The 13,655-nt window shown below is 45.2% G+C and overlaps 1 protein-coding gene across 1 annotated transcript in view; it reads right to left on the bottom strand.

Moving 5' to 3' along the window:
- Nucleotides 1-6,160: 6,160 nt before the first annotated feature.
- The window catches only part of LOC146757824 (uncharacterized), a 29,779-nt gene continuing 22,284 nt past the window's right edge, over nt 6,161-13,655 (bottom strand). Inside the window, exons 5-7 of the mRNA XM_085520249.1 lie at nt 9,588-9,746; nt 7,343-7,412; nt 6,161-6,294 (exon numbers count right to left, since the gene is read on the bottom strand). Coding sequence (XP_085376375.1) covers nt 6,286-6,294; nt 7,343-7,412; nt 9,588-9,746 — 238 coding nt within the window. The 3' untranslated portion in view covers nt 6,161-6,285. The remainder of the gene's footprint in view (nt 6,295-7,342; nt 7,413-9,587; nt 9,747-13,655) is intronic.

Raw genomic sequence — 13,655 nt, 5'->3', positions numbered from 1 at the left:
GATTAAAATAAAATGGTTGTGGTTCCACCAAGGCCAATTCAGATATGCAGCACATGGAATTCTATCAGTGTTTAATTACACTTCACAATAGGGTACTTGAGTTCCCTATTTCCCAGATAGATGTACTTTAAAAGACCTGGCAGGAACCTGCTTTCTGCACCTCTATCCAACCAACCTTAACCTGTTTGCATTTATCCTTTTCCCACAGGAGCAGGTTTGGACAACTCCTGTTTTTCCAGAAGCATTTTTTCCCATCTTATCCTAACACTTCTTGGACCGGGCAGCTCACACTGCACAGCCCCAACCCTTGCAAGATGTCTTCCCAGTTTATCAACTCTTCCCCTTTAGTTTCTGCATGCATGAGCTCCTCAACTCCTCCTGATACTGCCAGCCTTGGCTCAGGCCTCGGACCTCCCACTTAAAGTGGAACATGGCATTTTTCCATGTAAAATGAAGAGCTGTCCATGCAAAGGGCCTGTCTGAATGCCACAGCTTTCCACATGGCACAGAGATGGAAGCACAACCAGGAGAAGGGAGAAATCTGGTGTTTGGGAGACTGCACCTTTGTCTGAGTATATAAATAAAGCAGGAGTTTATCATGATTTATTTATAAAAACTATTTCTAATCTAATTCTTCACATATTATCTGGGGGCAAGAGAGACAAGACACAAAAAAAAATGGCTCTTAATCAGGAGTTGCCACATGGAGGGGTTTTGATTAATATGCAAAACATAGATTATAAATAGATTTATAAATAAATGATCAACTACGGCTGCTGCTTTATTTATCTATGGACTTGCAGAAAATTTGAAGCTGAATTCTGATTAAGTGAGAATCACCACTAATGGCGCACTGGCTGCTCAAAGGGGCCAGTAAAGCAAAGTGAGAATGCATTTGCATAGCACCTTTGATTCCTAAGAACTCCCAAATGCTTTGCAGAATTAATATTATGTTTTAGGGGTCACTTCATCCATTACTGAAATACAGCCTCTGAGGAGGAAAGGTAACTATCTGCATGTATTCCCTCAAAGATCTCAAAGCACTTTGCACATTAATTAAACCTCACATTGTTTCTATGCAATCCATTCCCCTCCAGCAAATTGCTAAGCCTATGTTACCTGAAGTACAGGGAATAAAACCAAGGAAAATTCATCAGCTCTTCCTTGGTCTGACTTTGCTTCACATCCAGATCATCCCGCTGATGTCAGTGGGCACCTCAAGGCATTCCCACCTGGGTGAATGCAGATCCCAAAGAGCGACATTCAAACAGCTCAGGGATTAGACGCCTTTTGCTCACTGTTAGCCTAACCCAAATTTCACAACCAGCAGCACTGTAGGACCCTGCTGCAGCCAACCCTCAGCCCAAACATTTGCAGCTCTGAACTAGGAGTCCCCATTTCCAATTCCTGGATCACTCCTGCCACAGAGGTACACACATCACCATGAGGCTGAAGCTCAGCACAGCACCAGATGCCTCATTGCATCCAACAGCACTCAGAGGGCACAGGAGATGCACATACCTGCTGAATGTGCCCACGACTCGATTCAGCTGCTCCCATTTACAGCACTTTTCAAAAAGAAGAAAGTCAAAGCATGTTTTATTTCCACATGACAAAGCTGTCCTGCCAGTCTGTTTTCACAGCTGAGCACTTCCCAAGGTGCCAGTTCTGCAGTTCAGGGCTGGATGTGATCCCCTGAGCATGATGTGTAGCTGTAGGATGAAGACACAATGAGCAGTCCCAGCTGTGCAGGTACACACGGATCAGCATGGCTGTACCTCCCTTTGTCTCCCACCCTGTGCCTGGGGAAGGTTCCTATAGCAGAAGATGAGGGAGCCCATAGACATCGCTGGAGGCTTGGCTGTGCATAGGTCACACCTCACCCAAGTGTGTGCCTGTGTTTATTGAGTCCAACAGAATTTCCTGTTATGTGGCAGGTTTGGGAGACTCTTCTTCCATCCCATATTTTGTGTCCATCTCATTTCTGATTTCTTCATCATGACAACCAGGAGGAAAAACAAAACAAAACACTTTTCCTCTAATAAACCAAGCCAACCTCCAAGCTTACCCCTCCCCTACTTCCATCTCCATGTTTCCAAATGTCCCTACGAAGGGATTTCATTCCAAACCACTCTGATTATTGACAGTTTCCATGCTGAGCCCAGATTCTTCTTCCATAGTTGGACTCTACATGGAAGAAACCACGTGCTGACAGGGCCCTGCTTCCTCTCCACCCAGCAAGTTAGCAACATGGACAATCTATTGCCTGAACACAAAGAGTTCTACCACAGCAATAATAGTCTGTCTGGGGAGGACGTTACCAGTCACTGCCCAATTAGAAGAACGTTGAATGCACGGAAATGCCTTTTGAATAAACACTTGATAACCCTCAATAAAACTGTAAGAGAGAGTTACTGCAGATTTACTACCCAGGAAAGAAAAGCTCTTCACGGCACCACTAGGAGCTTATTGCTTCTGTTTAATGCTGATAAATGCAAGAGATTCACAGTTCCACTGCAACCTGGGGTAGACCAGCTTAGCAGGAAAATAAAATCAAAGTCTTACGATCTGCCCACAGAGAGATGGAGGAGAACCACATTGCCACCACATCTTCAAGCTGCACATTCTGCATAGTACTGCAAGCACCACGGGACACATCGTTCCTCAGGAAGCCAGCAGACACATGGCTGGTACAGATGGGTTTGTCCCAGGCCCTGCCAGAGCATGGAGAGCTTGGGTGGGTGGGAGCTCCATGGGTGGGATACCCACCCCTTGGTTTCAGTATATAGGTGGAAAGTGAGGCTGTGGCACATCTGTAGCAGAGACAAGCCCTCTCCTCCTGCTGCCTCACCCTAAGAAAAGGACCACCATGAAAGGAGCCCAGTGACCAGCCCTATTGCTTCTCTGCTGTCGGGATGCTCAAGCAACATTTGGATTTTCTAAACAAATGTGACTGGCAAGGAGGAAGGAAGGGGTTGGCTCTATTTATGCTAACCCACGTTTCCCAGCTTCCCAGGCAGCAGTCCTTCCTGCATCAGCTCAATGGGAATATTCACAGCCCCAGGGAGGACACCTCTGCATATTTGTTCCACAAATGAACCTTGGCATAAAGGTCTTGCCCTTGCTGATGTACTGTTCTCTGTATTCGCTGTTCTTGGCAATAGGGAAATATACATGGGATATTTTTTTCCCCTTTCCTTAAGAAAGGAACAGTGGGGAACAGCCCAGTACTCAAAAACTAAACACCCAACCAAAATCATTGCCACTTATCATCATGATTTAAACACATTTCCTCCTTAGTGACCCAGTACATGTGTCTGACCCTCTAGGGAACACCCAGGGCTGGGGTGCAAGCTGTGCCCTGCAGCACCACCACCATCCTTAGCAGGACAAGGGGCTTGCTACCACTTCCAAGGCAGTCACTGAGATGGCACTGCATGGACAGAGTGCAACAGAACCCCACAGTCCACTTCTGTGTCCTAAATTTACTCTGAAGTGCAGATTTCTTTTCATTGGGCATTTAAGCACAGGCATTGGAAAGATTCTGGTCTTCACCGAATCACTCATTAAAGCAAGAGATTAAATTAAATCACTTAGATATTCACCCTGCACGCTTGAGAGGTCAGAAGCCCTACATGATGTATCCCACATACCTGTTGCTTGGAGGCAGATTGACTCTGGTGCTGTTCTTCCAGATCAGGGCTGGTTCTTTTCTAAGAAAGGGTCTGGGACTGGGCCATCAAAGGGCAGCCTCCAAGGTCCGGCCACTTGTGTATAACAGAGCCTATATGGCCTCTTTAGCTGACAGCAACTCTTCCTACAGCACGGCTGACAGTGGCTGATGTTTGTTTTATTTCAGCACTGGCTGCTGCAGTTTGGAGTTGAGCGAGCAGGAAAACTGTGCTTTGAAGACCTTTCCTCCTCATGTTGTCAGTGCTCCAGAAAGCAATCCCTGGGGTAACAGTAGAGGACAGACAATGAAAATTTCCCTCCAGGCTCCAACTATTATTTATTGACCAAAATAATACTAACCGTGATCTGAAATTGTAGTAATTAAAGGAATAATGTCCAAATTTAATTATTGGGCACCTCACACATGTAAATGGAATTATCTTTATCCATGGTGTTCCAGTTAACGCTGCATAGCTGCAGCATTCATTGACTGGCACTGAGAGCAAATATCTGTGTACTTATAAACGTGGCAACATCTACTGCAGCTTTGTTTGGGAATAAATTAGTGGGAGGAAGAAGTAACTTCCTTGGCTGTGCAGAATAGTATTGCCTTGGTGCAGAGCTTGTACCCCTTGAGCATCTTGGACAGGATCCCTGTGCTGCAGAAGGGCAATATTAGCTGCCCAAAGAGTCAGAGTGATAGAGAAATCAGCAGCTCTTCTCAGCTCATAGGCTGGGCAATGGGGAAGAGGTTTGGTCTCACACACAAGGTCTTCAGGAGGGCTGTGGTAAAGCTGGGAGTGGGCTTCCTGTTGGCAAATCACAGTGCAAGCGTTAATTGCAAAACTGTCTATTTTAGGATAGTACACAGATTTTATTTGACAAGCCAAATTCTGACAGTTCACTCTTCATCAGCAGAGTTCCTGCTCTAAATTACCAAGTGCCAATGGCACTCAAGGTAAAGAAGTGCGATAGTAACCACGGATTGTTTGAAGGTCCTGCCTCACAACGTCTATTGAAAATTGAGCATATAGGGCAAGGAGAAAAGAAAAAGCTGCATCCATAGGAATCATTTTGAGCTGACACAATGCACTGTTGTGGCTTTTTCCCTTCACAGCTTGCGTGCAGCAGTTCAGCTCGTTCTGTTTTCCCTACCAGCTGCTGTATGAACACTGCCCCTGTCAGCAGGAAGTTACAAAGAAATGAATGAAGACTGATGATTAACGAAGAAAGAGGGTGAATATTAATCATGGAGTCAACATTTGATGGGAGCACTGATGGAATAGTGGTCCCACTGGAAGTTGTTAGGAGTTGATTTTTATGCCCCTGGGCAGTAGCTTTAAACCACGACTCATGATGGAAGAGAGGTAGCTCATAATGTTTTAAACAGGCCATGGTGGAAAACATACCTTCTCCCTCCCCTCCCCAGCTCCTCTCTTTTGTTGTGCTACAATGAGAACAGAGTTCCACCGTTCATCCTACATTTGCCCAGAGCACCCAAACTGTACAGATCAAACCCTTAAGCAGGCTCAAACAGGGACAGGACATTTCCATTTTTCCTCGCTATTCCACCAGAAGTGGTCTGTGACAACACACTTCTATAGCAAAATAACTAAAGGATGAATTTTGGTTGTTTGCAACCTGATCCAAACCTCTTTGAAGGCAATAGGAGTCACAGTTCCACTACAGTGCAAAGCTCTCCTAACCTTGGCTGGAATTTCCTGTACCACACAAATTAATGAGCGTACTTGCAATCAATACTGCATGTGAAGTGCACAGCTGATACTCTCTTTCTTTGATATTATACAAAATCATTCATTATACCAGACCATTCATTTTTCTGATGAAAAAATACAACTTGCAGATGCTGCCTTCAGGCAAGCTTCATCCACTTCCCAGACCCAACCACTGATCCAAAATGGAGATATCAAATATTGTTCAGATACTGCAGATTTACTGCACGCATCAACTTTAATTGGACAGTCAAAAAAGACTTGCAAAGTCACTCGAGTATGGCTGCAGCCCAAAACTGAAGTTAATGTGAGTTGGATGCGCACCAACATGCAGCTCTTCTAACAGTCCCATCATACAAAATAAGCTGTTACATGTGTTTTACAATTTCTCCTGCAAGTGTTTCAGGGGGTGTTTTGGAGGGGTGGAGAAACAGCAAGGAAGGAAGAGCTGATATCAAATGCTGTAATTCTGTTGAAGCTAACAGGATACTGATGTGTCACTACGACAGCTTTTCAATGTTTCTGTGGTCCTCATTAATCTGATCGGCACTCTGAAGGATGCAGAAATCACTGCACATGGGCTCTTCCATGAACCCTGCTCTACAACTTAATCTGTGCCATAGGATGTTGTGTCCTCATTTGGCCATGCAACAGCAAGTGTGTTATTTGTCCAGAGAAAGTTCTGGATTTCAAAACACAGGCAGCTTTCCTATTGCCTTTCCTATTTCCTACTTGGAGCACAATGTCAGGCAGATGACAATAGAAACCTGATGGGGTTTGCATCCATTTTTCTGGAGATTTAGGCTGCGATCTCTTGCCATTCAGCAACTATTCATCTCCCAGAATGAAGTGACTGTTCACAGGATGGTTACAGTTCCACTTATGTGTCCTACAGGAAGAAGGACAAAGCCAGAAGTGTCCCTTTAATTTCAGCAACAGTAAAGACAGAAGGGAGCCACAGCACAACTACTCACAAAGAGTCTGAGATTCAACAGAGAAAGTCTTACAAGTGCACTGAGGCCATAAAGAGCTGAACAGTAGAAATCATTTAATCCTCAGTGCTGCATTTTATCCACAACATTGGCCCTTCAACAGCCCAGAACCCTTCAGGTGCATTTCCAGAGCTGATTACTGCTGTTCCAGGCAAGTAATCTGCAGACACGCAGGTGATTTGCTGGGAAGCTGTCTGCTGCTGCTCTCAGACCCTGCTTCCTTTTTTGCCTTTCAGTTTCCAGAGCATCCTCTGTGCACTAAAAAACGCTCTATGCTTCTCCTCTTGCTTTCACAGCAGCTGCTTGCAGAAAGCCAGCAGTACAACAGGCAGCAGACACAGAGGCAGCCTTTATTCTAATACTCTTGCAAAACTGGGTGCTACCTTGCAAAGGGTACAATGCATCGCAGCTCCCCTACATAAATAACTTTTTAATGCACCTGTCATTTCAGATGTCACACCAGAGACAAGGTCAGGCTCGGAGAGAAATCAGCCTGCTCCATCCTTGACCCGTCATTCATCATGGCATTTGTCCGCAGCCAAGCAGCCCAGCTGGTTAACAGGGAAAAAAAACCTTATCTGAGCTCTAAAAGGGTCCCATTTCTGATAGGAAGAACTTATTAATAATACTCTCTGGAAAGCAGCGGGAGTTCTGATGGACAGCTTTGCAGGGACATTTTTCAATAGAGAAGCTTAAAATCCTATATCTGTGCACCAGATCAGCAGGCTGGAGGAGATGAGAGGTTAATTTTGCAGACAGCGAATGGTGACTGTTTGTAAGTTATTAGAGAGGGAAATATGCCTTCAGTGTTATGGGGATATACGAGCCTTGCCTTCACCTTTCCCCATGTATCATGCTGCGTGTCATCATAGGCACGTTAGCACGTTGTGCAGGTCCCCTCAAATCACCGGGCAATAATTAGCATTGCAAACTGCTGGTTCTTACCTCGTTTACAGGACCCGGCTCAGTTCTTAAAAACATGCACCTCCTGAATTCAGGAAAAGATTCCTGGGTCCTGTGGGGTTAAGAATAAAAAGTATAAAAGCTTTAAAAATGGCAGCTTTGTTCCTAATGTAGATAACTGCAGGCTTACGACATCCTCCGAGGCTTCTGGCATTGGTGTGAGGGTTTGTGATTTGGGGGTGTGTGAGAGGAAGGAGAGAATGAGAAAAGGGAAAAGAGAAAGCAGGGGTAGATTCGCAGTAGCTTAAAGAGCACTGACTGTGTGCTCGCCAGCTCACTGACCTTGTTGGAGCACCAAATGCAGGGCACAGGAGCCACATGGATTGGATACGGACTCAGGCTGACCTCTGAAATCTGCACTAACAGCATTTTATGAGCTGATTGTTGTTAGACCCTCAGACTAAGGCAGTTCTTAGGCTCAAGAACACGGAAGCAAGTTCCCACGGCCTAAAGTTTCCAAATTGCAAAGTAAAGGCTCATGTATGAGCAATTAAGCCATTGCAGCTCTAGAGTGTTCCACTTAGTTCAGCTTTATTTTGTTGCAAGCTGAATCAAACTGCTATATTACTTTAGCAGATGTACCCCTAAGGAGCACTGAAGACCCTACCTACGGCACAAAGAACAACGCTGGGCTGGTTGGTGTCTGCTCTATCTGCCTTCTATCAGCTCTAGCATGGCTTCTGATATGGATATAGAAACTGTATTTTGAGATACAGCACGACCATCTTTACTTAATGTCTACTTAATCTCTACCATGTCTACTTAAGACACCTGGTATGGGGATGTCACCTGAACTGGTATTGCTCATATGCCTTCTGTTCTCCTTACTTAAACAAATTCTCACCTTGCCAATGCAGTGCAGTTATTCAGACTATGGCTGGGATTTTCAGATCCCAAACTCCTCATGGATGGTGCTGGCTGGACATACAGTCTCCTTTGAAACCCATGGCCATGCACTAAGCCCTGCCTCACTTTCAGCAGAGCCACCCTCGCCCTCCAGCTCTTGCTACCCCCAATCTTTCCCCATTTCTCAGCTCAGCTCCCATCATCGCTCTCCCTGTGCCGACTCAGCGTCTCCCTTAGCACTCATTTGTTTGCTCCAAAATGCTTTGCTTCCTCTGCTTTGTTTCCCTGGACCTAACTTTTTTTTCTTTTTTTTTTTTTTTGCCTCCTTTCTCCCTCCACAGGGTGACAGCTATTTTATCACCTACAACAAGAAATGCTGAGCCTGTTGTGCAGGCAAAACATTTGCAAAGGGGCAGGGGGTACACAGAAAGCAGTAGGAAATTGATAAGGGTTGTAAAGTAGCTTTATAAAAATGCCGACAAGCCTGCTCAGGGCACAGAGCACCTGCACCTCTGCCCCCGGCAGCGCTTCCTTCAGATGCTCCTATTGTTTTCATTACTATTTGTGACTTGATCATTAATAAATTACTATTACTTTCTTTTTTTTTCCTGTTGGCTCCAGCCACCAAGGGAGCCAGCAGGTGCACCACTTTTACAATTAGCCCTCTGTAATGCATGGTTGGCAAGAAAAGTTGTCCGCAAGCTGCAGACTTTACCAACTGCTCGATGGCAGCAACTAGAGGACAGTGTGCAGGAAAGCACCTTCATGTGGCAGCTCACACAGCCAGAGGGGTTCAATCTCAAACTTGGGGTCCTGCTTGTGAAGGTGAGTTGTAGAGGCAGGGGAAGAATGTGCACAGGCCATCTATGGGGTAATGAGATCGCAGTAAGTCTTACTGAAACCATTATTTCCATCATCTAAGATACTGCCCTGGTTAGAGGCAGCAGTGCAACTCATTAAACAGGAATCTGACTGATTAAACTGTTTTGGTTTGAGGAGGGGAAGTTAAGCAATGAAATCAGAAAGTTGCTTCTCTGCATCTGCAGTAAGACTGTGCTCACTCACAGGCAGGGCTCTGACTTTTCAGATCAGTGCTGTTCTCTGCGTTTGTGTTGGTAAAATTATGGTTGTAACAAATTCCCTTTGTGATAGAATATCATTCCCTTAAATACCACCATCACTGCATTGTCCTCTCCAGCAGCAGCTAAGTGGCACAGGCCGAGTGTTGTTTCAGTTCAACCACATCAGGGATTATCAGCACAAGGAGTGTGCAGAGCTATTGTGTAGTTTTTCCCCCAAAAAGACAGTGCAAAGCAGAAAGCATAAACCATTTGGTGATACCTATACAAGGCAAATGAATGCAAAGTAAATGACCACAGACCTCAGATCAGGCACGTAGCCAGCAATCCAGGGAAGCTGTGTATCTTTGTCTCTGAGACAGTTTTCCTCCAGTTCCAATGAACTCAGGTGTTTCACGTAATTCTGATGGGAAAGCACGTTGGCAGCTCTCTTGGAGGATGTCAGCTGGAACACAAAACTTCTAAAGAGAAAGAAAAAATACATATATTTAAGATGATATGCTGCTTAAAATCACCAGACTCAGAGCTTGTATTGAGCAGAGCAGGTTCCATTGATGCTGCTCTTCTGCCTTTGATAGTAGCTATACAGGGTGCTCCACAGAAGAACAAAGCAGCAACCCTGTGACAATCTGCCCCTTCCACTGCTGCAGGCACAGATCCAATCTGGAGACTGATTCATGCTTTGAATCATAAGATTAGAAGTCTTCTCCAGTATTTCCTTCCATAGAAGGAAATCGAACATCTCATAAGTGGCTTCCAAACAAGCATCCAGATACACACATCCTGCTAATGTGAACTGGACGTTAAACCAGCAGCCAAACAAAAAGACTGATTTGCTTTTCTCACACTACTTAATACCAGAATCAAAATGCATAAAATCAAAAACATTTCATAAGAACGTCTTTATTTGCAGACTCAAGTCACTATGAATTGGTCATAACAAATACAGGAGACACTGAAGGCTCCTCTCCTGTGGCTCTCAAGGTCCAAACCTCTAATCTCGGTCACTGCATTTTCAGGCTACTGCAACCCAACAAGTACTTCAAAAAGAGCAGAAAAAACTAAGAGGAGAATGCTGTCACGTCAATAGCTTTTCAAGAGAGTGTAATGAATGTAGACAACACAAGAGTACTTTGACAGAGGAATCCCATCTGTGTCTAACCAGCAAATCCATGCTGCTCAGTTTGCATTTGGTGCAGCCTCTGTTACCTTCCTGAGAAAACAGAACACCAGGAGACTTTGAGGTAGAGAATTTAAGGCAGAACCAGTTGGTACAGCCTTATTCAGGATAAATATGAAAGGTCAAGGCGGATTCTCTTGACCCTATTGTAATATATGCTATAAGTTAAGATCTACACGTATATCCAACCGCATTTGTGAAGGTAGGGAGGGGAAAAAATCACCGTGTAGTTAGACACAATTAAATGAGTTACATAAAGGGCACATCTTTAAAAAAAAAAAAAAAAAAAAAGTCTGAAAACTTTGAAACTGAAGTGGAACGGAACAGTAGCATGAAATGTCAGAGTTGAGTTAAATCTCAGCTTCAGAATCAGTCCTCAATCCAGCCAGAATAGGTCACCCAGCCTTCATCCAATATCTACACGGTTTGTTGAAGTACACAGCTCAAAAAGTTAAGACCAAAAGCTGTCCCTCTCCACTGCAGCTCAAACACACCATTCTCCCTACTGAAAAACTGCCAACATTTTCTGTTTTTTCTTGTTCCCTTCCAGATTTATTCTTGCCATGCCCAGCTGTGAGCAGGGCAGTGAGCAGGGGGTTGGGGCTGTGCAGGCTTCATGGGGCAGCCTGGGCACTAGCTCCTGTATGCCTTGTGCAGACCCCATACCATGAAGCCATTAGAATTCCTCCTGCAAGCAGCATGCTGAGTTCCTTAGCTCCTTCCTTTCACTTGACCTGAACTATAGGTTCTGCTGGTTGTGAGCTCAATCACTGTCCTCCCCAGGTCTGCTATTAAACCTTGGCTCTAAGAAACCAAGAAATTAATCTCTGGTGCCCGACTTTTCGCAGCCCAGCGTGCTCTACAGCAGCTATGCACAACCTCTGATCCCCAACTGCACGGCCTCATCCATAAACAAAGGTACCTTGTGGAGTCTGGTGAACCCAGCTGATCCCTCACTAATATCTCCTGGAGCAAGCAGAGCACAAAGCCTTTCAGCTTGGAAGTTTCACATTCTCTTACTCTTGGATTAAGAAATAAAACAAATTAAACAAGACCCTCACATCCCTACGGTCTTCATTTTCTACAGCACACCCATTGCAATGGGTGAAAAGCATTGCTTTTGCCAGTTGCCAGACAGAGTGTTAGTGGGTGAGACAATGCCATGCATCCCTCTGCACTGCAGACCCAGCATGGCACTGGGGCAGCACAGTGAGGAACAAAGCCACTGTGCATTTGTTAATCTGTCATTCACACTGACAGCTGTGGGTACACGCTGAGAGCCACGGGCAGGGGACAGCCACCAAACCACAGCCAGCAGCACTATCAGAGCAGAGCTGAAGCACCGGCACCTCAGGCCTGTCTGCAGTAATTTTCTTTTGCTGATAGTTACAAGGATCGCTGCAATATAAATTCCGCATGGAGAGCTGAGAAAGGAACAAGGCCCCGCTGCACCAAGCGCCGTGTTAGATAGGAAGAGATGACCATGTAAATAAATGGGGCACAAAGGAAGTATTTTTCCCAATTTTACAGGTGAGGAACCATGGCTAAAAGCCATAAATCAGTTTTATTGAGGGGATACAGGGTATTTACAGGAGAAATAAGAACTGAGCCTCAAATCCTTATCCACTACTCCGTTCCATTTTGTTCCTTTTCTGCTATGAGGGCCAACAAAGCCCAGCAGAACCAACCTTCGTGTCTGCCCATGCAGGATGAAAACTACCTGTGCTCCTCCAAACTACCCACCATTTGCATGGGCAGTTCACCTGCAATAAGCACTAACCCTGAGCACTGATGCAGGCTGCTTTGGCACAGCAATCTACTCACTATGTGATCAACGCAGGCGAATATTTACTACCCCTTTATTTTTTTTCCTAAGTGCAAACAATAGAAGAGCTCCCTCCATTCTGCAACGCTCTCTTCTCTTCTCCATATAAGCCATTCAGCATTCACCAATGCAATATTTTGTCATTTCAATAATCACCAGTTTATCTTTCCCCATTTTCATGGTTTCTCTGGAGACCTCTCCCCTCTCACCAGGCATTAAAGCACAAGCGGTAGATTTGGCATTTGCCACAAGTAAGGAAACAAAAGCCTTCACGATGGGAGAGAAAGAAAGCATTGGGAACCCTGTTGGGACAGCTCCACTCCCATGTGCTTCTTTCCCCTCCAAGTTTCTGCCTCCCCTCTTGCTCTGCACCAACTGCTTATATGGCAGTGCTCTGACCCGAGGGTGCAGCAGCAGAAACAATAACCCAAGTTTTACTTTTTTTCAAGTCAAACATCAATTGTGCTTACAAGGCAAAAATCAGCAGTCCCTTTTCCTTCTGCCTTTATACTCAGAAATTCCAGACAGAGAACTCACTGCCTTCCCTTGTCACCCCTGTACTGCACAGCGGTGCTTCTCGCGGTGGGGCTGCAGGTCTCCAGCAAAGACTGAATTCCAGCAATGAGATGCCAGCCTCAAAGGGCAGTTGCAAACCCAGAAGGGAAAAGAGATGTGAGATCACCAGCAGAACTACTTGTGCAGTGCTGCAGTTTCACCATCTAAAGAGCAGCCCCTCAGTAAACTCTTTCCTTTTGAGGTCTTTGTCCTACGAGTCTCCCTCCTTGCAGCTCCCAGCCAAAAGTGCATGGAGCCATGACTGTCTCCATTGCAGAACCACTGTCCGCAATATTCCCACTCAATAATCTTTGTCGCAGACTTGAGACTATTTTTGGAAGCTTTAAAAATATCTAAGGGGCACCTTTTCTTTTTATTCAGACGCAGCATCTTTTTATGTTTAATAGAGATTTGAAGAAGAAAAAAATCTGCTTAGCATCAACATGCCTTTCTATTAAAAATAAAACAGCTGAGTAAGCAAGATGACTTGGACAGGAGAAAATTCTATTTATAGAAATGTTTACTATGGTTATCACAGGGCGATAGGGATGACTGTTAACCACAGGCTCTGCTGACAAGTGGTGATGAACCAGTCACAGGAGGAGGCCACACAACAGAGAAGGAATCAACAGCTTCCTAGGTCACACATAGACGGGGACATTGGTGTGTGTCCTGGAGCACGATAAGGATGAGCCCTGAAGGAACCCAAGGAGGTTGTGGCAATCAGGGCCAGGCTGGATGTGGCTCTGGGCAGCCTGGTCTGGTGCTTGGCGACCCTGCACACAGGGGAGTTAAAACTAGATGAGCATT

The sequence above is a fragment of the Coturnix japonica genome, chromosome 19 (assembly GCF_054131305.1).
Source record: "Coturnix japonica strain WE chromosome 19, WE-NBRP24, whole genome shotgun sequence".
NCBI classification, from domain to species: domain Eukaryota; kingdom Metazoa; phylum Chordata; class Aves; order Galliformes; family Phasianidae; genus Coturnix; species Coturnix japonica.
This window is presented reverse-complemented; position numbering and strand designations above follow the sequence as displayed.